This window comes from Solea senegalensis, linkage group LG1 (assembly GCF_019176455.1).
Source record: "Solea senegalensis isolate Sse05_10M linkage group LG1, IFAPA_SoseM_1, whole genome shotgun sequence".
NCBI classification, from domain to species: Eukaryota; Metazoa; Chordata; class Actinopteri; order Pleuronectiformes; family Soleidae; genus Solea; species Solea senegalensis.
This window is the reverse complement of record NC_058021.1, coordinates 36,926,359-36,951,742: the sequence shown is the minus strand read 5'-3', so window position 1 is coordinate 36,951,742 and position 25,384 is coordinate 36,926,359. Positions and strand designations below refer to the sequence as shown.

The 25,384-nt window shown below is 41.5% G+C and overlaps 1 protein-coding gene across 1 annotated transcript in view; it reads right to left on the bottom strand.

Moving 5' to 3' along the window:
* myo10 (myosin X) overlaps positions 1–11,955 on the bottom strand; it is a 60,013-nt gene extending 48,058 nt beyond the window's left edge. Inside the window, exon 1 of the mRNA XM_044031504.1 lies at positions 11,722–11,955. Within this exon, the coding sequence (XP_043887439.1) occupies positions 11,722–11,742 (21 nt within the window). The 5' untranslated portion in view covers positions 11,743–11,955. The remainder of the gene's footprint in view (positions 1–11,721) is intronic.
* Positions 11,956–25,384: the final 13,429 nt, after the last annotated feature.

The window sequence follows — 25,384 nt, the reverse complement described above, 5'->3', positions numbered from 1 at the left end:
TGATTTAGAGCTGAACGAGAGAAACAGCCGCGTTTCACATTCACACGAGCAGGAATTTCACTTCTCTGAGTCTCAGTTACAACAAGAGTGACAGGCTGAGACCTGAGGCTGTGATTGGTCTGTTGTTCTGCTGGGGAGGAGGAGCCTGTTCATGGTTACATGGAGTTTGTGTTTGTGAGAACTCACAGAATCTGTCCTTGTTTCTACAATATGATTTTATTTTTTGACCATTTCTTAAAACATAGTGTGTTTTTTTAGACGTGGTTGAGGGGGCATGTCTTCTACAGGAACTCACTCCAAGTCAGAATTCCAACCATTGATTACAAATCAAATCACATTTTTCTGTTCGGAAAAAACGCAACTGCTCCTTTGATAAGCCGCACCCCCCATTTACTGTTACTAGGGGTGCATTCCATTTGTAGTTGGAAGTCGAAATTTTTGAGTTGAGGGCGTGCCTTTAACAGCAACCCCCGCCCCCAGTCAGATTTCACCTATTGCCAACCAATCACAATTTTTGTAGCAAAAATCACAACTGGACCTTTGTTAAGTCCCACCCCCTTTTTACCGTTGCTAGTGGTGTGTTCCGCCACTAGCAAATGGCCTCAACTAAAAACCAGGTCTTAAACATGAAAAAAAGTCTTTTAAAGATGTGGGTCCCAGACAAAGTGTCTCTCACACACACACACACACACACACACACACACAGTGAAGGAGGAAGAAGTAAAACCACAGTCTCTCTAAACATTGACCCTCTCTAAGTCTGAGCCTTAAATATATTCCAACCACAGAGTGTGTGTGTGTGAGTGTGTGTGTGTGTGTGTGTGTGTGTGCGTATGTGTGTGAGCGTGTGTGAGTGTGTTTGTGTGTGTGTGAGTCAACTCTGAAGTCATCGTGACTTTAAAAGAAAGTGAGGGGGCTTGTTAAAGGTCAGTGTGTGGAGACTAAATGTCCTGACGATGAATTTCTCCAAAACAAAGTTTGTTGGTCTTTTATTTAAAAACATGTTATTGATCTTTGATTTTTATGAAGAAGTGATCTGCCATCATCATCATCATCATCACCATCATCACTGCTTCATCACTCCCTTTACTGGATTTACACTTTAATACCCCTTAATTAAGTGTAATTTACCTCTTAACCACAAAGCTCCACATCCAGTGTCATTTTACTTTAAACACACAGAGACAGAGACAGACACAGAGAGACAGACACAGAGAGTCTCTGGTAACTCGACATGTCGTTTCATTTCAGACAGTTTTTCTAAACTCCAGAGCGGTTGATGATTTCACTCACACGCACGCACGCACACATATCAAAAGAGATTCTGACATAAAAATTAGCATCAACTCACTGAGACACATAAAAAAGTGTCTCTGAATTGAACTAACGATAGTTAGTAAACTGACAGATTATGTTTGGTTCAGTTTGAATGATTTCTTTGTTTCATGGAGCAAAAAAAACCCAGCAACATTAAACATTTAACAAGCTGAAAAATCACAAACACTCACTCACAGAGGCAACCAAAGATATCATATCATGACTTAAATATCGTATTGTGACTTAAACATGGTGATAATATTGTCACTTAAATATCGTGATTTCGTATCATGACTTAAATATCGTGATATTGTACTTCAATATCATAACTAAAACATGGTGATAAAATCGTATTGTGACTTAAACATCGCGATAATATTGTGACTTAAATATTATGATTTGGTATTGTGACTCAAATGTCATGATTTCGTACTTCAATATCATAACTAAAACATGGTGATAATATCGTATCATATTTGGGGAAAGTTTCAAACATATAAACATTTGTGTAAAATGAGTTTGTGGACCCAGAAACAATCTCCCACGACCCACCTGTGGGTCTGGGAGGCACGATTTCAAACAACTGAATGAAGTATAAATATAAGTTTAATAATGAGGTTATTGATCAGTATCAGAGCGTTAACAGAGCAGCTGTCCGCAGGGTCAGAGGTCATGTCTCTCAGCACGCTTTGGCTGTCGGAAAGTGGGAGGGGCCACAGGTGTTGAGTGGAGGCTTCACAGGAAGCAGCTGCTGAGCGGAGGATCTTTTTCTCTTTTATTAAACAAAGAAAACAAAGAGAGTCATGTGTTCACCAGGTGACACCAAACTATTATTCACTTATTTTAGTTCTTCATGTAAAAGTGCCACAAATCTCATTATTTATATTATTAATTCATTTACATTTGATTGAGTTCAGGTGAAAGAGTGTATCTTAAAGGTTTGTTTTATTAAACATTGATATACTATTCTTATTTTTCTTTTATTTCATTCTCAATATAACTTTCTGCTTATTATTAATAATAAGGATTGTACTTATTAAGTTTTATTTATTTATCTTTATCCTCACATCTTTACCAGGGTTAAGACCTGCTTTTAAGGTAAGGGTAAGGTTAAGGGTTAGGAGTAGGCACTTAGTTGTGATGGTTAAGGTTATTATATATCGTAACGTGACTAAAATATCGTCATCTTGTATTGTGACTTAAATATCGTGATAATATCGTATCTTGAGGTTAAGGTAAATTTAAGGTAAGATTAAGGTTAAGGTAAGGGCCAAGTGTCCTCACTTGGATATAAAAACAGGTTTGTGTGTGTTTCTTATTATAATATTTTTTGAAAAGTCCCTTTTTTAGTCTTTAAAATAAGAATAATAAAAAAGCTCCACCCTCGTCCTGCAACAACAACGATGATGATGATGATGATGATGATGAAGTTTCCTCTTCGGCTGCTTTATAGTAAATTAAAGGTTGTGTGGTTGTGGAGAAACATCTGGAGGGAGGATCACAGCGAGTGAACAGCTGATTCATCCACTCACAATCTTTGTATTTAAGAGTCACAAGAGGTCAGGACGCTTAAATAGGTTAGAAAAATAAGTCAAAAATCTACAATATCTACGTCACATGTTCACATCTTTATCTCACTGTGAGACGGACATTTCCAACAGGAAACTCAAGTTTGTAAACCACTCACTCACTCTCCCACACCAAAGTCCAGAGAGAAAATCAGTGATTTTAACATCACACACACAGGAGTTGTTGATCCACTGCTGCCTCCATCACTAAGTTCAAATGTCTTATTTTGTAAAATTCGAGGCAGCAGAGGACCAGCAGCTCCTGTGTGCCCGCAGCTAAAATCACTGGTTTTCTCTATGAGGTTTGGTGTGGGAGACATGAACTTGAACTGAAGTTAAACTGTTTTGTCCTGACAAGTAAAGCACTTCCCTCTGATGTGAGTGTGTGAACAGATTTATGTCCCTACAACATGACTAATATTCCCCCAACACACACACACACACACACACACAAACATCTCTCACATGCGCTCACATTCTCTCTCTGTCTCACACACACACATCTCTCACATGTGCTCACATTCTCTCTCTCACACACATAGCAGGAGAAAGTAGGTCAGATTCTTCAGTGAAGACAGTTTTTTGCTTGTTTTCTCTCAGTGTGTGTGTTTTTTAAAAAAAAGGTACAAACTGATTTAATCCCAGTCAGGTCAGCATCAGGTCACCTTTGACCCCGAGCTGTATGTGGATCTTTTTAAACTGTTTTGTCAACTAATGAGTCACAGACGTGACGTTTCTGCGTTGTTTTGTATGAACTCTTATCAGCGACACTGTATGACTTTTCCTCCTCTTCCTCCGTCTGTAGAGTAAAAATAATGTGGTTTTATTTGATGAGGATCTGATTTTGCTGTGAGAATGTTTGTCATATTCTAAACACTAAAAGCTCCTTTCAAAGGTACGACAGCATTCATTTCACAATTCTGACAACACAAAACACCACCGCTGTCATTCTTTAAAGAAATGAAACACACCACAGCACTGGTTAGTGACATTTAACTCACAGCAGAGAGTCCAAGAGTTATAGGGTTTAGGGTTTAGGGTTTGAAACAAAGAAAATAAATACAACTGCAGGAATTCTGAGATTAAAGTAGGAATTCTGAGATTAAAGTTGGAATTCTGAGATTAAAGTTGGAATTCTGAGATTAAAGTCAGAATTCGGAAATTATAGATAGAATTCTGAGATTTAAATTGGAACTATGGGATTAAAGTTGTAATTCTGAGATTAAAGTTGGAAATATGGGAATAAAATTGGAATTCTGAGATTAAAGATGGAACTATGAAATCAAAATCATAACTATGAGATTAAAGTTGGAATTCTAAGATTAAAATTGGAATTCTGAGATTAAAGTTGGAATTCTGAGATTAAACTCGGAACTATAAAATTAAACTCGGAACTATGAGATTAAAGTTGGAATTTTGAGATTAAAGTCAGAATTATGAGATTAAAGTCAGAATTCTGAGATTATAGATATAATTCTGAGATTTAAATTAGAACTGTGGGATTAAAGTAATTCTGATATTAAAATTGGAACTATGGGATTAAAATTTGGAATTCTAAGATTAAAGTTGGGAATTCTGAGACAAAATAATTCAGAGATTAAAGCTGGGAATTCTGAAAAAAAATAATTCTGTGAGTAAAGTTAAAATTCAGAGTTTAAAGTTGAAACTATGAGATTAAAGACCTCATAGGCTTGAAAATGGAGAAAACCATAATTGAATGAGAGACAGTAAAAGCACCATGAAAGTGTGGGACTGTCGCAGCCTGTCCTTCACTATGATAGGTCAGTCTACATTCCAGGGGGCGTGGCATTGGCGACAGGCCCTCATGGCACTGAAACAAAATGGCCGCCTCCTGCATGGAAAGCAGGAAGGTGTTGAACAAAGACGTGGATCCAGACAGGAAGTTTCTCCACTTCAAAGCTGCTGGTTTTCAAAGGCTCTTTTCAACGAGTAGAAGTGTTTATGTTACAAATGTTTCATGTTTATGTTACAAATGTTTTATGTTTATGTTACAAATGGTTCATGTGGTCGTCCCTGAAACACAAAACATAAAATGTCGCCTGTAGCTGAGCCAGAGACAGAAGATCAAAGACCCAACAGGTGACACTCGGAGCCTTCTGTCTCTTTATCTCACTGTTAGACTGAAGTTTGTAAACCACTCACTCTCCCACACCAAAGCCCATAGAGAAAATCAGTGATTTTAACATTAGAGCACACAGTAGGAGTGGAGTTGTTGATCCACTGCTGCCGCCATCACTAAGTTCAAATGTCTTATTTTGTAAAATTCGGCTTTGGAAATTTGCTCGGATTGACTTCAGTGACACAAAGTGACCACACGAGGCAGCAGAGGACCAGCAGCTCCTGTGTCCCCACAGCTAAAATCACTGATTTTCTCTATGAGGTTTGGTGTGGGAGAGTGAGTGGTTTACAAACTTTAGTTTACTTCTGGTTGTGTGGTGTAACTGCACTGCAGGGGGCGCTCACAGCATAGTTAGTAAGTGACTCTGTGTCAGCTTCAAAAAACATGAACTACCACCCTTTAGTCTCAGATTAAAGGTTTCATATTAAGAAAGTTGTGGTTAAGTTTAGAAAAAGTCCCCCCAAGAAATGAATGTGTGTGTGTGTGTGTGTGTGTTACAGGCTGGCAGCTGAGTTGCCATGTGTTGCCCAGCTGTGGTCGCCTGGTGCTGGTTTTCATGGGGAGAAAGGACCGAATATAAATTCTGTCTCTGCCTTTTCTTCTGAGAGAAACAACGGAGGTTCTGTTGTACAACACACACACCCTCTGTGTGTGTGTGAGTGAATTAAAGCTGACCTGACACTAACTGCACTCAGATGAAAAGTGAAAAGAAATTTAAGCCAAACCAACTTTTCTCAATTGCCTTGTTTTGACAGAATCTAATTTCCTGGTGTGGTTTGATCCTCGCTGACCTACAGAGTCTCCATCTTAAATAAATTCATGCATTTATTCACACAAATTAACCCCTCTGCTTCTGGCATGTGTACGTCTCATTACTGAGACGCAGGTGTTGTGTGTTTTTCACGCATCAGGCCACAAACAGTGTCTTTAAATCACAGAATGCGACGAGGACACTTGTACTCTCACTGAGGACACTTGTCCTCAGCTCCATCCTGCTGCTACTCAGCGTATGGAGCTCTGTGAGCTGGTGTGATGTGATAAAAAGTGAAGATGGACAGATGTTGTGAGCCAGGATGAAGTTAGTAAACCTCCCAAACTCTCCCACACCAAAGTCTATAGAGAAAATCAGTGATTTTAACAGCACACACGCGCGGGAGTTGTTGATCCTCTGCTTCCTCCATCACTAAGTTCTAATGTTTCTAATGAGTTAAGTTCATTTCAACTTAACTCAGTGACAGAAAGTGACCACACGAGGCAGCAGTGGACCAGCAGCTCCTGTGTCCCCGCGGCTAAAATCACTGGTTTTCACTATGGACTTTGGTGTGGGAGAGTGAGTGGTTTATAAACTTCAGTTTCCTGTTGGAAAAGTCTGTCTCACAGTGAGATAAAGACATGAACATGTTCTTAAAGTAGATTTGATTAAACAAGTCTTGTTTGGTAAATATCCAGTTTTTTTCCTTCTTCCTGTTTGCACATGAACGTAACATAAGCCTCTATTTAATGGTTTTGTTTTAACGTCGTCAGCTGAGGTCGGCGCTCACAAAGACACAGATCGTGTTAGTGTTGAACTCGTAAATCACAGGCGTGTGATCCACTTCTGCTGGGAGGGGACTTTTTGGCCAATGAACTAAGAAAAATAAATAAATAAATAAATAAAAAGAGTTACTGGATGAAGCTCTTGATTCTTTTCACATGAGCTTAAAATATAATTCACTTTTTTCTTATCTTTCATCTCCAGTCGTAATAAAAGAGTAGATTTGATTCAAGCAATAACAAATATTTAACTCACTTATTTAAACCCTTTTGTCCATCATGTTAGTGTCAAAGACACAACAAAGCGTTTATTGATTTGTGTTCAGGTTCATGTGAACTCATGTGTTTGTCTCAAGACAAAACAACAACAACAACAACAAATCACTTTTTCACCTCATTTCAATAAAAGCAGAATAAAGCAGCGAGGAGACGACCTCGAGTTAAGAGATCACATGACCCAGAGAGAGAGTGAGAGACAGACAGACAGACAGAAAGAGAGACAGAGAGGGAGAGAGAGAGAGAGAGAGAGAGAGGTAATTAGTGGAAATGGGATGTTTGTGTGTGTGTGTGTGGACGGGGTTTTCCAGGAAGCTGCTGTTAGCAAAGATCTTGGATCAGATAAACCTTCCTCCCACTTGTCCCTCAGATCTGCTCTCAGTGTCTCAATCGTTCAACGTCCAGACAAGAATGTAACAATTTATATATGTGTATGTATAATATGTATATATATATACGTATATGTATAATATGTATATGTATAAATACAATATGTATATGTATAGGTATATGTATCATATTTATATGTATAATAAGTATATGTATAATATGTGTATAATATGTATATGTATTAAGGGTGGACCGATACATCGGCTGGGCCAATATTTGCGTTTTTTACATGTATCGGCATTGGCCGATTCGCGGGTGCGTTCTACATGTATTCGTCCTGCACATTCACGTAGCACTGTGTTGAGATGCCGGAGAGCACTGGAGCGCATGCATTGCCTCCCTCCCTGGCAGAGAGTAGCTGGGAGTTTTGGAAGCCTGCCTACAACTACTCTCCATGAGAGAACAGTGTTTTCAACTTTCAATTCAACTGTCTAACTTAGCTGTATTATTGCATTACACTTGAAAGACTGTCTCTGTGTCACTCTGAACGGGAGTGTGTGTGTGTGTGTGTGTGTCTCTGACTTAGAGCGACCAGAGCAGTCATCACAGCAGTGTGTGTTTCTTTCTCTTTTTCTCTGCCACACGCAGGTCGACGCCGTTTTTTTTTAAAACTCTGGTCGAGCCGCTTACAATCGTCATAGAGCCCCTTTCCCACTGACTAATAAAAAAAACACGTCTGATCTCCAGCTGGCGAGATGGCATCGCTGCACGTGCCATGGCTACAGAATACGACACATTTATCAGTATGCACATGAATAAGTGTATGTATAATAAGTATATGTATAATATGTGTATGTATAATAAGTATATGTTTAATATGTGTGTGTATAATAAGTACATGTATAAAATGTGTATGTATAATAAGTATATGTATAATAAGTGTATGTATAATATGTATAATAAGTATATGTATAATAAGTGTATGTTTAATATGTGTATGTATTATATGTATAATAAGTATATGTATAATAAGTGTATGTTTAATATGTGTATGTATATAGGGGACGGGGCTAAACGGTGCTGTTTAAATTCCTGGCGTAGAGTTTCAGAGTAAAAGAGAAGCTGAAGCTTAGTAACAGGAACTTTATTTACATATGTATGAAAGAGAGAAGGTGACAGGGTGAGAGTGAGTCCTGTAATGGATGTCTGAATTACTTCATAACACTTTTATTACACAGATTATTTTCTTAAAAGGCAGAATGATCTTAAATATCATTTTCATATTTTAGTTTTTTCACTAAAATTTTGCAGATCATTCATTTAAAAAAAATGAGAAAAAAGAAACAGCCCTGCAGTTTTCAAAATAAAAGTCTCACTTTCTGTTTGTCCAAACTAAAACAGGATCCTGCAGTTTTCAAAATAAAAGTCTCAGTTCCTGTTCATCCACGCTGAAACGTAATGTCAAATTTTTTTTTTCAAAGTAAAGGTATCTGTATCTCTTCATCCACTCCAAAATGCAACCACTTATTTATCAAAATAAAAGTCTTCAAACTGAACCAAAACGGGGTGAACGAGTGAGATGATCGAATTGTTACAGGATTATTTTTGGAATGTTCACCATCATGTGTGATGCCAGACTCTAAACTCTGTCCACAGGGGAAGAGAAATTTATATTTTAATTTCCAAATAAAAGAAAGTGCAAAAGTTGTCACCGTCACAGAAACACAAAACTTCTTTTAAAAGAAGTTGCTTAAGGCTAAATAAACATATAGCTTCTCCTCCTCTCTGGTCACCTGACCCCATTTTGCGTGTTTTTTTTATTTTTATTAATTAAATGAAAATGAAAAAGTTCAACGTTGAGGGAACAAAATAATGACGTATGTTTGACTTGAAATCAAAGATTCTGTATTTCATCTTGAAAATAATTTTTTGTTAGTATTGTTTTTTTTTTTATCATTCTTTTTTCTATACGCACACATGCACAATTGTTTTTCCCTTTTCCTGCTCCAGGCTTTAACATCGACATCAGGTGTTTGTCACGACACCTGAGGCCGAGCTGACGCCACACACGTGCGCGCGTCGTGCTGCCTTCAGGGACGCGTTGTCATGTCAGTTTGTGTCTCGACGTGTTTACTGCAGCTGCTTCTCTTTGTTTTACCTCCATTTGTTTTTCTATTCTGTATTTTTTTAGTATAGATTTATACGATCGATGCACTTCCTATCTGTGATGTTATTGTTGTGTAGTTTTGACAAAAACATGTAAAAATCTAATCTAATCTGCAAAAACAATGTGATTTTCACAGGAAACAAACAAAAACAACAAGCATTTATTTCTCCTTAAGTTTGAGCTTGAGCACAGAAACTCTGTCACACATGTTTTTAAAAGTTCTGCAGCGCACGCTCGGTTCACGATCGTCATCCTCGGCGGGAAACCTTTCTCCTGTTTGAGGGAAAATTAAAAACCCGGAGTCTGAATCTGGTTTTAGAATCAGGACTCGTTCATGTGTTCATGCTTCTGTCTTTGTGCTTTGATGTGTTTCCTCAGTGAAGGTGAGACTGCATCCACTGACCTCTGACCTCATTAAACAAGTCAATAATTTTTTTTTTTAAAGTATAACATTCTCAAAGTCACTTCAAGGAAGTTTAATCCCATGACCCTCACAATTAAAAAACAGCAACTTAAAGGGACAGTTCACACTTTGGTTAGCTAACAGAGCGCCACATGCTAACAACTAGCTACAAGCTAAAATGGGTTTGACCAATGAGATGTGAAACGATAAATGCTAAAAACTAGCCACCAGATAAAGTGGGTTTCGATCTATGTGGTTAGCATGGTTGCACTGGGACACAGTTAATAGATTCAATGCTACTGTTTGTTTACTGTTGAGCGTTGTGTGTGTGTCTGTGTGAATGATTGTGTAACAGGTGAGAAGCAGGTTCACTGGGTTGGTCTCACTTTCAAGTGACAAGTAGTGACTCAGCTAATGAGTGTTCAGTCCACACACACACACACACACACACACAGGTAACAGGTGACTCACTCTCTCTCTGCGTCGTTTTAAAAACCAGTTCTGAAGCCGTTAGAAGCTCTGACGACTTCCTGCTCATGAAGCTGCTCTCTCATTGGTGTGTTTTTTTTTCAAATCTAAAGTGAGTTTGTCAGCAGGATGAAAGAGGTCAAAGGTCAGGGGAGCCTGCTAGCGTCCATGAGTTAAACAAACACTGAGGTGAGAGGACACAGTGTCTCACAGACAGTGAGGATACTTGTCGGTGAGACACTGTGTCCTCAAGACTGAACATTACACTCCTGCAAAGCATCATGGGTACAAACTGCCCCTGTATTCAGTCACAGATCCTGGTTTTGTCTCAATAATCCAGACCAGGGTTGCAAAGATTCCCATTTATTCCCATGAAAGTTTCTGGGAAAATTTACTGGGAATTTTCACCCCTTTGCAACTCCTGAACTGGACAGGTGTTTAATTCATCTTAATTTGTTGGATTAATCCCTAATTAGTGAGACACTGAAAACATGGCTGACAAAAAAATCCCAGCTCTTAAAAGCTATGTCAGGTTAAATCTACAGAACGTGTTCTTGTCTTTATCTCACTGTGAGACACACACACACGCACGCACATACATACACACTCACATGCACGCACACGCTCACACTGCTGCCTCCATCACTGAGTTCAAATGTCTGATTTTGAAATATATTTCAAAATGAAATGTACTTTTTAAAGTCAATGGTCAACTTTGGTGTGGGAGAGTGAGTGGTTTATAAATTAGGAAAAGATGACGGGTCAACATATGACCATATTTATAATAATCTGATTTATTATCATGATAATGATTTAATACACACACACACAGCCCCATGTTCAGACTTTTCTATTAATAACTTGAAGGAAACGAGGAAAGAAGAGCGGAAATACCACAGACCCTCTCTCTCTCTCTCGCTCTCGCTCTCTCTCTCTCTCTCTGTGTGTGTGCGTGCGTGTTACCGCTTCTCTAATATAAACACTGACGGGTCCAGGTTCAGGTCTGGTCCTAATGAGGCAGAACCTCATTTCTGTTCTGTGGTTCTGGTTAAAGTTTAAGGTGAGAGGTGAGCTGGTTATAGTGTGTGTGTGTGGTGTGTGTGTGTGTGTGTGTGTTTCACACAAAATGCATAAAGTACTGAATCGCTCTCTCTCTCACACACACACACACACACAGCAGAACTTTCTAGCAGGCAAAGCTATTTATCTTTCATTCTATTTATCTATTTTATTTTATTGTTGTAATTGGTATCAAAGCACCGTTGCCTTTAAATGTGTTTACACTGTTGCACACATTTAAATAAAGTTTTCCATTGAAACAAAGACTTGCAGCATGTGTGTGTGTGTTACCTCTTTAGGACACACAGAACATAAACACTGACCTTGTCAGACTAAAACCTGGTCCTAATGAAGCAGAAGCTCATTTCCGAGGAACTGTTTAAAGTTCGTGATGAGACTTTGTTTAAATGAATGGACGTCAGTGTGTGTGTGCGTGCGTGCGTGCGTGCGTGCGTGTTACCTCAGTGAAGAAGTTATCCATCTCCTCGTCACTTTAATCCCGGAGGATTCTTCCTCCTCCTCTTCTTCTTCTCTTTCTTCTTCACAGCGTGTGAAGCGTCAGCAGCACTCATGTGTTCATGAGTTCATGTGTTCACACTGGTATTCCAGGGTTAGCGGCTCATTGTTGAATATGATGAAGTTACAGTAGATCTTGGTTTCACTCACACACACACACACACACACACACACACACACACACACACACACACACACACACACACACACACACACACACACACAGTTCTTCAGACCGACATTTTCTCCTCCTGTCTCTGTCTGTCCCTGATGTCTCTGTCTGTCTCTGTCTGTCCCTGATGTCTCTGATGTCCTCGTGTCTCCGCCGTGCGTTATAATCCGTGCTCGTGTTTCCTTTGATCCTCAGCCAAACGGTACAAAGTAACACCGTCAGCGCGGCCGGTGAACTACTGAGGAGCGCGTTCACTCTCTCACTCAGACCGGCGCACAATAATCCTGAAGCTCCTCCCCCTCCTCCTTTCTGCTCCTCCTCCTCCTCCTGTTGCTGCTCTCTGGCGCCCCCTGCTGACACCAGCAGCTCTGACTTTTAGATTGAAATGAACTCATGAAAGGGTGAGTTCATCACGCAGCTGGTGTTTGTAAAGCTTTAGAAATTAAGAAATAAACTTAATTTTCTTTTTTGGCAACTGTGTCTCCCACACAGGAGCTGCTGGTCCTCTGCTGCCTCTTGTGGTCACTTTGTGTCACTAATTTAAATCTGAAAGAAATATCTCAAATGCCAAATTAAAAGAAATCAGATATTATAAGTTAGTGATGAGGCAGCAGTGGCTCAACAACTCCTGCGTATGTTTAAATTAGTGCTGTCAAGCGATTAAAACAATTTGAGAGATTAATTAATTATGATCTGTAATTAATTAATCTAATCTCTTTTTTTCTTGATGTATTTTCATTTAAATTCATTATTAAAGCAGATCAAAAGATTGATATCCAACAAAAAGTGGATTTATAAAATCATTTATTGTTTTAACAAACTTGAACAAGCAGCCATTTAAATTCCGCTGGGTTCATTTGTCAAACTCCAAATAATTAGAAAATACAAATAAAATAAAACATCAGGTCCATATAGACCCTGTCATTGTATACTAGTTCCACCTCTACTAACGTTAGCTGTGGCTGCACTCGCGACTGGGTGCTTTGCATTGATGAGAGACGGCCTGCACTCTAGTGAAGCTCAAATGAGTGAAAAAGTATGGTAACACCCACACACTGTCAAAGTCATCATTGTAGCAATGCTTTATCTTGAAAAGAGTTTGAATATGTTACGTCTAGTTGTCTGAAAATGTCCTGTGCTTTGTGTTCCATGCAGCTCCACAGTGAATTCCACAGAATCACCAATTAATATTTACCATTGTCCTTCTACACTGCACTTGACAAATATGCACCTCAGAAAACGGAAGATGTTTTGATGGCATATGAGGAACATAAGCATTACATTGCTGTTGAATGTGAGGAGTAGATTCTAGTTAACACTAACCCGGATTCAACTGTTTCAACAGAGGTCTTTTTCTATTCTTTTAATTCATATACTTTTCAAAGCAAAATCTCAAATTTAAAAAAATAGAAATAAAAATAAATAATCAGTCTAACAATTTCATAGTAGGAAATTCATGGCTATTGGACCAGCCCTCTGGGACCTGAGAGAATTAGGGTGAATGGAGCTAAATGGCTAAATCATTGTAAATAAAAGTTTAACACACCGAAACAATGTTCTGTATTTGGTTCAAACAACAAATTGACAGGCTAATTGATTGTAAGGAGGGGCATGCCTGTATTAGTATAGATAAACAAATGAACGGTATTTTTTTATGTATAGTTTGTTCTTATTCAAATGGATTTCTGTCACATTTCTAGTATTTGAAAAACTCCCCTGCGATCTCCTGACATGACTAGTGGTATACCATTTTCCGCCAATAGAGGGCAGTAGTGGCTGAGAAATATGAGTGACGGATGCTGTAGTAGACATCACAAAGAAGAAATGAACCCAGTAGACAATGGCACCGACCGCAGCCGAGCAAACGCTCTAGATCACTACTCTGTATCATTCCCTTCTACCTTTTGATTCAAAGTGTTTATTGTCATATGCACAGTAAAGAAACACGTTTCCCTGTACAATGAAATTCTTACTTTGCTGTCCACTCAAAACACCAGCATGAAGTAGAAAAGAAAAGAGATGCTTTTGTAAAAAAAGTATAAATATACATAAGAAAAATATAAATATTACAAATAAACTAAAATAACATATATGCATAAAGTAAGTGTAAACATATGCATATAAACAAGAAATAAGAACTGTACATAAAGTGAACACTGGTTGTGCAATTTAACAGATTTAAAGTGACATGTTTCAGGTTTTAAAGTGACGGTAACATTTGCCTCGACCGGTTGGGGTGAAAGGAAAATTTTGCAACAGTTTTTAATCGTTGATGTGTTTCCATGTCCAGGGTCTGACCTCTAGCCAAGTAGAAATATCTTCACTATGCCCAAATTAGTTTGTTGCAAATAATAATAAGAAATCTCTGACAGAACCAGGCCCAGAGATGTGCAGACATTTGCCTCGACCGGTTGGGGTGAAAGGAAAATGGGGGACAGAGGAGAGGTAAGGGACAGAAAGGGGGCGAGAAAGGACAAGAGGCAAACAATAGCAACAGCAATCTGCTGAAGCACCTGGAGAAGCGGCATGCTTCGATAAAGTTAGCAGCTAAGGTAGCTAACGAAAGTCACAGCAGCGAGTACACCAACTCCACCCAAGCAGCAGTGGTTGGAGTTCAAAAGACGGACCCATAGCCAGACACAACTTGATAAAACAATAGCACGGTATGTTTAATTGTTTATTTGGATCTCTTTTAGCAATATCAGGCTATTATTCCAAGAATCCAATGGTAACATTTTACAGATAAAAACACGTTTTTTCCTCTCAGATATGTAGTGGAAAACATGCTACCCATCTCCACAGTGAAGGACCCTCCTTTCAGACAAATCATCAGCATAAGACAGATAGGCTTGCAGTTTATAGCCTATGGAACACTTTATGGCCTGACTGAAAAAAATACTTTGGTGTTTGTGTCAAGGTTTGTTTGCACAACGGATCATATTGCTTGGATGATTAGATTCAGTGATGTGATTGCAAATGAATTGAGACAGTTGTTTTAATCAACAGTTTGTATTATTCAGCATCAGTACAGAACTGAAATGACGGGTACAGGGGAGCTCAATCAATCAACCTTTATTTAATGGGAGCATTGGAAAAACGTTTTACAGTAACTAAAAAGTTAGTTTCTCAGTAACGCATTACTTTTTGGTTTAAGTAACTGAGTTACTGAGTAAATTTTTTACAAAGTAACTAGTAACTGTAACTAGTTACTATTTTTCAGTAACACGTGAGTGCTTCAGTGAAAACTCCTAAACTCTTGTTTACCTATTCCAGTCTGTTACCGGTCACTCATGGATCTCGCGCCGGCAACTTTTGTCTCCCAGTTGAGGATCCACGGTTTGTACATCTGTTTTTGTGAACTGTGCAAAATAAAGACTGTCAGTGGGGTAGAAAGAGTTCTTAAAATGGGTCGTCCTGCATTTCACACTCCTGTACCTACATCCTGAGGACAGGAGTGTAAACAGTCCATGTTGTGGGTGGGTGTTGTCCTTTATGATGGTGGCAGCTATCCTGTGGACTCTGCGGTGGTAGATGCCATGCAGAGAGGGCAGTGGAGACCTGGTGATCCTCTCAGCTGTCTTAACCACTCTCTGCAGGCGTTTGCGGTCCATGGCCGTATGCAGTTGATCAGGCTGCTCTCCACAACGTAGATGTAGAAGTTGCTGAGGATCTTTGTAGACATGCCAAAGTTCCTCAGCCTCCTCAGAAAATACAGTTTTTGTTGAGCTTTCTTGACCAGCTGTGTTGTGTTGGTGGTCCACGTGAAGTCCTCAGTAATGTGGACCCTGAGTCGCTTAAAGCTGCTCATCCGCTGCACTTCAAGCTCCCGGATAAACAGTGGTTGTGGGAGGCAACGCAGTCATGTGTGAACAGGGTGTAGAGGATGGGGCTGAGGACACATCCCTGTGGAGTTGAACGGCGGTACATGACGACGGCGGCCACCAGATTTTTCTACTACGTAGTTGGGTGAATTTAACGTTAGAGGTAAGTGAATTAACGTATTTTTTAAAATGTTTTTGATTTGATTTATTCATGTAACAACTGATTTTCTTTTAGTGTTCATTTAGCTAGCTAACCCAACAGTCACTTTTAACCGTTAACATTACCCAAAGTGGCGCAATTTTCAAATATATTCCTTCAAATATTTCAGATCAAATTTTGGAAGAAATTATGGTTAATATGTGCTTGGTGTTCTCAATTTAGACAACAGAATTGTCAAATCACCAGTTCAGCTGCTCATGAGTCGTCGCACACGCTCAATCCTGCCTAACACCCATCAGCAGCTGCAACCCAAAACCATCAATCACAAAGATGTTCACGTCAGGAGAACCCACAATCAACAACAGCAGAAGAAATACTATGATAGATCAGCTAAGCAGATGTCACCTCTGCATGAAGGACAATACATCCGTTATCAGGAGAAAGGCTACTGGAAACCAGCAGTTGTCATTCGTTCAGCTGATACTGATAGATCATACCACATACGTGCATCAGAAGGAGGACAAGAATACAGGCGAAACAGACGACATCTCCTGGACACAACAGAGACACTGACCACTCAGACTGAAGAAAACAAAAAACATGACACACAACATACACTGCACACTGACACACAACACACCTCAAAGCTAACAGGAGAGACAGCCCCGCAGGCTGTGCTGTATCAGACAAGGTCTGGACCCGAGTAGAAACCCAGAGTTGTTATGGACTTATAGAAATATGCTCAATGGTGTTCAGATACATATAAGTCAATGATAGTGTCATTGCGTTCTACTTAAGATATGTAATCCAGTATGACATTTGAGCAAGTTAAGTGATAATTGAAATCTGTTGAATCCTTACTTTATGGCAGTTGTACATATGCTACTTTAATTTCAATATGTTTCAGCAAGGGTTTATTGCACAGGAAAAGTTATCCTTGAATTTTGTGTTTCATATTTTTCTTAAAAGAAGGGGGATGTAATATTCTTAGGTAATTCGATTTCCGATCGGTCCCCGAAGTGTACACGAATGTGATTGGCGCATGTGATGTGTGTTTTTTCTTTTACTTCCTGTTTACTGTTGCTGAAGACGTGGACATATATTCCCAAGAGTTCTGAATAAAAAGTACAGTTAGCAGCACAACGTGTGTTGGCTCAACTTATTTTACAAAGTCCAGAACAAGACAGACATGAAAAAGCATGTATCGAGCCATCCCTAGTGTGAGCGTGAAGAGAGTTTGTAGAGGTGAACAGATTGAGAATTCTTTGACTGACACCCCCCATTTCCTTTTCCTACTACACAATTTTGGGTGACACTGAAAGGTAAGATCGGTCTAATATCGTCTCTGTAATTGAGTTTTTCTCCGGAGAGTTTGTCATGGCGTCCCCCTCCGTGGAGGGTTGGCCTCCCCTGTCTATCAGACGCGGGGTCCGAGTGGCTGCTGAGCCCCGCTTTACAGTGGAACAGGTGCTGCTGGCTTTGGGAGACCAGATCGGTCATGCAAATATCACATTTGGTTCAAGGATGAACAAGGCTGTGGTGGCTTTTGTTCGTGAAGAACATTTGGTTCACCTGTTGGTGGAGAAGGGCCTGATACTCGATGATCATTTTTTTACAGTATCGCCTTTATTTGTAACATCGACCCGTGTCATCGTGTCCGGTGTCCCCCGTTCATCCCAAATCAAATCATAGAGAAAGAACTGAGTCGCTATGGAAAGTTTGCTGGTGGTTTTAGAACAGTTCGTCTGTGTCATGTTCCATCGTCCATGTCATCAAATTCCCTCTTATTTTGAAGTATTTTTCGTCCCTTGTCTGTGTGCACTTTACTTTTCCCCTCTGTGATTACCCAACCCGCTTCACCTGTGTCTTGTTCGTCGTCTCCCTAATTCCTCAGTGTATATAACCGCTCCCTCTTCCTTTGTCTGTGTGAGTTCGTCTTCGTCCGTCACCAGTGTATCGCACTTTTCTGAGCCTTCTCCGTTGGTGGATTTCCTGTCAGTGAAGTACCTTTTTTCAGTGGATTATTTGGCATGTTTGTGCTCTTTGTGAATCCTATTTTGTTTGCCTTTTACTGACTGTTGTCTCTGTTACGTGGATCCCGCGCCAGCGGCTTTTGTTGCCTAATTGAGGATCCCTTTTTGCTACAGACTGTTTTTTTTTGTGTGCCTGCTCTAAATAAACTTTATTACTTACCACTGTTCTGCATTTGGGTCCAGTCCTGTTCGTGATAGTCTGGGCTGTAAAGACTCCAGACTTCAACATGTTCAATCCCTGCGGAGACAAGCGTTCATGTTTCTAAATGATCAGTCACAAACTTTGGAGGTGTCATTTAAAGTAAAACATGACAATGGGTTTTACACTGTTTAAGTCTAAAATGTTTTGAATGTGGTGATGTTGGCTACAAACACTCATTTTATCCACACAGACAGACTGAGGCGGGGACACCAGGTGAGCCCTCACCTGAAAAAGCCGCTGATAACCCCGATATACAGCAAACACCGCAACTAACTCCACGACCAGCACCGCGGCGATCAGCGCAACCGGCCCAGGAGCTGACAGCAGGCGACCCCGTAACTAGGGACGCGCAGCTCAGTGCTAAAAGAAAAGCAACAAAACAAAATGTGTGTTATGCTACTAACAGTGAAGATCAGGTTAATCGTAATGACAGTGGACAGAAGGACAGGAGCACGAGGAGGCACAGGTTCAGACTCCTACAGGTGAACCTGACTTTGAAGGAAGTCTTGATGAGGACGATGACATGTTTGATGACAGTTTGTCACAATTCTCAGACATGGTATCACAGGATGAAGAAAACCAACTATATTCAGTAAAAGAGATAAACGATTTTCTAGATGCAACATATTACAGGCAAGCAATAGAAATCACAGACTTTTTTCCTAATGTAGAGGGCTTCATTAACTCTGTGATGAAAATCAGGAAAATGGTAGGATATGAAGAACTGAGCAAAAAAAAGAGATTCAGGTTGAAAAAAATTCTTGCTAAACTAAGAAAAGACATAAGAGGAAAGTGTCCTGTTGTTAAAACATGAACATGGGTGATGCACAGAAGGTGTCTTCCTGCTGGATCAACTTAACTGTCCTCTTCCTTTTCTCCCTCTTTTTTATGGAAAGCTTACGAATAGGAAGCCTGAACATGAATGGGGGGAGGAGCAAGGAAAAACAATCACTCATAACTGAACTATGCAATAATAAAAATATTCATATTTTGTTTCTTCAATAAACTCATAGTTCAGTTGAAAATTAGTTGGTAAAACACAAATAAGAATATTCTGTCAGTAATACACAAATTACACAAGGTTCACAGATCGAAAATTTAGAAAAAGAAATCAAGACTTTAGAAGACGTAATCAAGGGGACAATAACAATACTAGGACCTGGGACAGTAGGAAAAGAGCACTTGGAACGTTTTTACACGAAAAAGCAACGGGAGCACTAGTTAAGTGCCGGATATCCAATATCTCGATGCTCCAAATTCTTTTTTCTTTAATTACATTACATGTCATTTACCAGATGCTTTTATCCAAAGCAACTTACAATGGATTTAGTACAATCAGCCAGGGTCAATGGTCAAACTTGCGACCACTGCGACCACAATGTCTTTTGCACACAGGGTACCAGTCTTAACCACTGAGCCACTCCACCCCGTTTACTCTTGAGAGAAAAACTAAAGAACAAAATCTGATGTTGCATCTCAAGCGTCCAGACGGATCAGTTACTACTGACCCATTAGAGATGAGGAAACTGGCAATAGATTTCTACAGTAACCTCTTCAATGTTGAGAAGTGTGGAGGAGATATTGGAGGGACTGCCTCAGCTGGATGAAGCAGAAGTGACCTCTCTTGAATCATCGATCTCCATTGAGGAAGTAACTATTGCTGTTCAACAGCTCGGCTCTGGGAAGGCATCAGGAATTGATGGACTTCCCTCTGAATTCTATAAGAAGTTCTGGACCCTCCTAGGAAAGGATTTACATGAAGTTTTTTCTGACTGTTTAAACTCTGGGACACTTCCTCTAAGCTGCATGCGAGCTGTCCTAACTTTGCTCGCAGAGAAAGGAGATCTTGGTCTTCTAAAAAATTGGAGGCCAGGGTCATTGTTATGCATTCATTGCAAAGACTCTCGCAAACAGACTCAAAGACTGTATTAGCACTGTCATACATAATACTCAATCTTACTTAAATAAAATTCTGAAATGGGTTGCTACTCAGGACATGGTGCCTGATATTGATGCACTTGTGCACGCTAATACAAAGCAAGACTAAATCCTGTGAAATGCTGCTTTAAACTGTGTTTGCACTATGAAAAAAACAGTGGTGAAACGAATACTTGCTGTAGAAAGTACTGTGAAGTTCAGTGTTAGTTAACAGATTTACTACAAAAGAGTTTAGTTAAGTGGAATATCATTTCTCATGCATGCCATACATATTATGTATGTGTTCTTTAATGTATATTTTATGTGTACATTTTCATGGATAAAAACCTCCTAGTCGCTGCAAACGAGCCGATCAAAATATCTCCTCACTGACGCTCTCGTCAGCTGCGCTGTTTCAGACCAAAACCACACCCCCAGAACATGGACTGTGTTATGATTGGCCAGCCAACGAGAGCTTTCCTACTGTCCTGTGATTGGCCAGGTACCTGGAATGACGTAATAGATAGGCCAGCTCTCAGATACACAGCTCCCCCCTCTGCATCTCAAATCTGCATCTCAGCAGCTACAACAAGAGTATTTCTTCTTCTGCGGTTGAATGTACGCAACCGGATGTGCCCGGACTAGTGCCCGCACCAGGAGGCGCTACGGTGGTGTGAGGAGTGGTGAGGATTTCTGACGACATCAAATTACGGAAGTGCCGATCCGCTTCGCAGAGCCCAGGAAAACAATACAACACTATTTTCTCAGCAGTGGCTGAACTATTTGTTCTGAAACTTTAGGGTTTCATAAACGAGCTAATGACACAGATACACACACACGCAAACGCAGCGTTAATTGGAGCTTCCGGTCTATGTGGGCTTTAAGTTCCACATACCTGTGACTAAATGTTTTGCGACATTGTACAATGACTGTGATCAGTTGTAATGCACAGTGCACTCAAATAACTGTTAAACTGAGGCATAGTGTTGTTTAAATTGTACATACTTTTTTCAAGAAGTCTAGGTTGTTCATAGCATATTTTGTAAAAGGACAATTTTTGTATCTTATAACATACGCGTACAAAATATTTGGACTTTGTTTGGACGTTACTTCTATGTAATAACGCTATAGGTTTTACTGGTCTGACCCGCTTGAGATTAGATTAGGCTGTATGCGGCCCCCAGACCAAAATGAGTTTGACACCCCTGCCTTATGTGTCGTGAACTATGGCTGAGCAGAACAAGGGACTCAAATGCAGGACTCAGAACACGAATCAGTCAGTAACAGAGTTTAATTCCAGGCAGAGGTTCGGTACACGGGAGATCAACAAGAGATCAGGCAGAGGTACAAAAACGTCAGGCAAAAAGGCAAGGTCAAAAAAGGCAGGCAAGGTTCAAAAACACGAGAAGGCAAGACTATGGCTGTGAAAAAGAGTGCTGGAACGTGAGCTAAGAACTACAACGAACTGGCGACGAGACAAGACACAGAGGGGAATATAAGCAGTGCTTGATTAGGGGGTGATAGGATGCAGGTGTGGTAGACACAATCAGGGATCAGGTGCACGCCAACAAGGAAGGGGGCGGGGTAGACAGGAACCTGAAACAGAGACAAGGGTGAGTGATTCCAAAATAAAACAGGAAGACAAGACATGGAACATGAAGGGAGAAACAAAACAAGATACTTAACGGAGGTGACAGATCATGACAGTACCCCCCCCTCAAGGGCCGGCTCCTGAAGGCCCAGGCGCGTCAGGGTGGGTGGCATGAAAGTCCCGGATGAGGGAGGGGTCCAAGATGAACCTGGAAGGAACCCAGGAGCGCTCCTCAGGCCCAAAGTGGGACAAAGTGAACCATTTTAGAGAATCTGTCCACCACCGTCAAAACCACAGTGTTACCGTACGAAGGTGGGAGTCCCGTGACAAAGTCCATGGAGATGTGGGACCAGGGGCGTTGAGGGATTGGCAAGGGCCTGAGTTCTCCCGACGGTTTCTGATGAGAGGTTTTGTTAGTAGCACAAACAGCACAGGCATTGACATAATTGGTAACATCGGAGACCATTTTAGGCCACCAAAAACGTTGTTGTACAACAAACAAGGTTTTTTTTTATACCCGGATGACAGACAGTCTTGTTGGTGTGAGCCCAATGAACCACTTCCCCCCTGAGCTCCTGGACAACAAAAAGCTTGTCCTCAGGACAATCTGGGGGGGCAGCGACACCTTCGGCTGCCGCCTTAACTTTACCCTCTATCTCCCATGAGAGAACTGAAATAAAGCATGTTGCGGGTAGGATCGTTTTGGATTCTGAGATTACTTGGTCATGGGCGAAAACTCGGGACAGGGAGTCAGGCTTAAGATTCTTGGAACCAGGTCTGTAGGAGAGGGTAAAGCTAAAGCGGCTAAAGAAAATAGCCCATCTAGCCTGCCTTGCGTTAAGCCTCTTAGTGGATTTGAGGTATTCGAGATTTTTGTGATCAGTCCAAACCTGAAATGGTTGGGAGGCTCCCTCCAACCAGTGTCTCCACTCCTCCAGGGCCACCTTGACTGCTAGCAGTTCGCGGTCACCAATGTCGTAATTGCGTTCGGCCGTGGAGAGTTTCTTAGAAAGATAGGCACAAGGGTGAAGTTTGCCGTCTTTGGGGCTGAATTGGGAGAGGATTGCTCCGATGCCAACGTCCGAAGCGTCTACCTCTACCACGAACTGCTGACTGGGGTCCGGGAGGATGAGGACAGGGGCGGAGGTGAAGCTCCTTTTAAGTGAGATTGTGCAGGGGTGAGGCAATGGTGCTGTAATTGCGAATGAATTTTCTATAAAAGTTAGCAAAACCCAGAAACCTCTGAACCTCTTTACGTGAAGTGGGGGTGGCCCAATCCGCCACAGCCGAAACCTTTTCAGGGTCCATCCTGACCTCTCCCTCAGCCAGCACAAACCCAAGGAACGAGACCGAGGGTTTGTGGAACTCACACTTTTCCGCTTTCACGAACAGCTGGTTCTGGAGTAACCGCTGAAGCACAGCGTGGACGTGGTGGGTGTGAGTCTCCACATCGGGGGAGAAGATCAAGATGTCGTCTAAATACACAAAGACAAAAACATTAAGCATATCACGAAGTACCTCGTTAACCAGATTTTGAAAAACGGCTGGTGCATTAGTTAAACCAAACGGCATGACCAGATACTCATAATGTCCTGTTGGGGTGTTGAAAGCGGTCTTCCACTCGTCGCCCTCTCTGATCCTGACGAGGTGGTAAGCATTGCGTAGATCTAACTTGGTGAAGATCTTAGCCCCCTCCAGCAGTTCAAAGGCCGAGGAGATGAGGGGAAGGGGGTACCTGTTCTTGACAGTTATTGCATTGAGACCATGGTAGTCTATGCAGGGCCGGAGGGTCTTGTCCTTCTTCTCCACAAAGAAGAATCCAGCTCCAGCAGGGGAGGAGGAGGGACGGATGAGACCGGCGGTGAGGGACTCCCTAACATATTCCTCCATGGTCCTACGCTCAGGGGCCGAAAGGGAATAAAGCTTACCCCTAGGAGGGGTGCTGCCTGATAACAGGTCTATGGCACAGTCATAAGGGCGATGAGGTGGCAAGGAGGTGGCTTTTGTCTTACTGAAGACCTCGGCTAGGTCGTGGTAGCATGGTGGTATGTTGGTGAGGTCAGGGTTAGTGGGAAGGGAGCTGTGGACTTTTTGCAGACAGGTGTTGGCACATTTCGGGCCCCAGCCAGTTATTTTCCCACTAACCCAGTCAAAGTTAGGATTGTGGGTGACCAGCCATGGGTGCCCTAAAATAATCTGGTGAGCCATTGAGTCAAGGACGTGGAAGCTTAGCCTTTCTGTGTGAGAGTCCGGGAAGACTAAGGTCACTGACTGGGTGTGGTGGGTAATCTTACCCAGAGGGCTGCCATCTATGGCTCTCACCTCAAGGGGGCGTGGGAGTGTGAAAACTCTCAGTCCGAGTCTTCTGACCAGGGAAGAATTCATTATGCTGGCATCTGCACCAGAGTCAATGAATACAGGCAAGAACATAGAACCAGAGTCAGAAATAATCTTTACCTGAGGCTGGTGCAGGGCTGGGTTACTAATTACCAGGCTTCGACTCACTGTGAGCAGTTCTTTTGGCTTTGCCCCGCCCCCCTTAATGTGGCAGGCACTGACTAAGTGTCCCAGTTGTCCGCAGTAAAAGCATCTCCCCTCTCTGTGTCGACGTAGACGCTCCTCTGCGGAGAGATGAGCGCGTCCCAGTTGCATAGGCTCCTGAGGAGGAAGAGGAGAGGCAGGCGGACTGGTTGTTGGGCGTTCGTGGCTTGGCCGATCCTCAGGGCTTCTCCTCCATCCCCAGTGAGGCGATGAACGAGCCCGAAGATGTCCCCGCTCCTGGTCCAGCTCGGTGAGGCGCTTGTCAATCTTTACTGCAAGCGCGATGAGGGAATCCAAATCTTCCGGAAAGTCGATGTTGATCAGCTGGCCCTTCACTGACTCGGAAAGTCCTTGAAAAAATGCATCAGACAGGGCGACAGGGTTCCACTCGCTCTCGGCGGCGATGGTGCGAAAGTTTATGGCATAGTCCGTTACCTTGCGCCTACCTTGCCGTAACTTGAGCAGCGATCTAGCAGCGTCTCTGCCTAGCGCGGTGTGTTGGAATATCTGCTCGAGAGCCCGTGTGAACCTGAAACAGAGACAAGGGTGAGTGATTTCCAAAATAAAACAGGAAGACAAGACATGGAACATGAAGGGAGAAACAAAACAAGATACTTAACGGAGGTGACAGATCATGACATTATGTAGTCATGTCTGTTCTTTCTCGACCCATTTAGATCAAATAGGTGTTGTCCAAACTGCAAGAGAATGTTGTCATTTTGAATCAGCCGAGTGACGTCATCATTGAGCATGGAGGAAATCATGTTCTTCAAGCCCACACCAATCTCACGCACAATGGCAGTTTTAAGGGCACATTTGGATCGAATTCGCCTCTTCCCGCTGCTGGATTACTCACTAGTTTCTTTGTTCGCCGGGCAGATTTTCATGTGCTTCCACAATGTTTTCTTGGCATAAAGTCCTTGACAATGAAAACAATGAATAAATTCAGAGGCATGTCTAAGCTCTCCAGCTCCCTCCCTCACAAAATTGGTGTTGTGGGCAAAGTTTCCGCGTCTTCTAAGAACTTGTCTTTCATTTGAATTCTTTGGATGCTGAAATGCTCGGGCAAACTCTGCTTCATTCCCATGTACAGCTTCCAGGTGTCGTGAAATTTTTGATGTGGGATTGAGGCAAAAGAGACGGTAATTCCTCTTGTTGTATACTCGATGA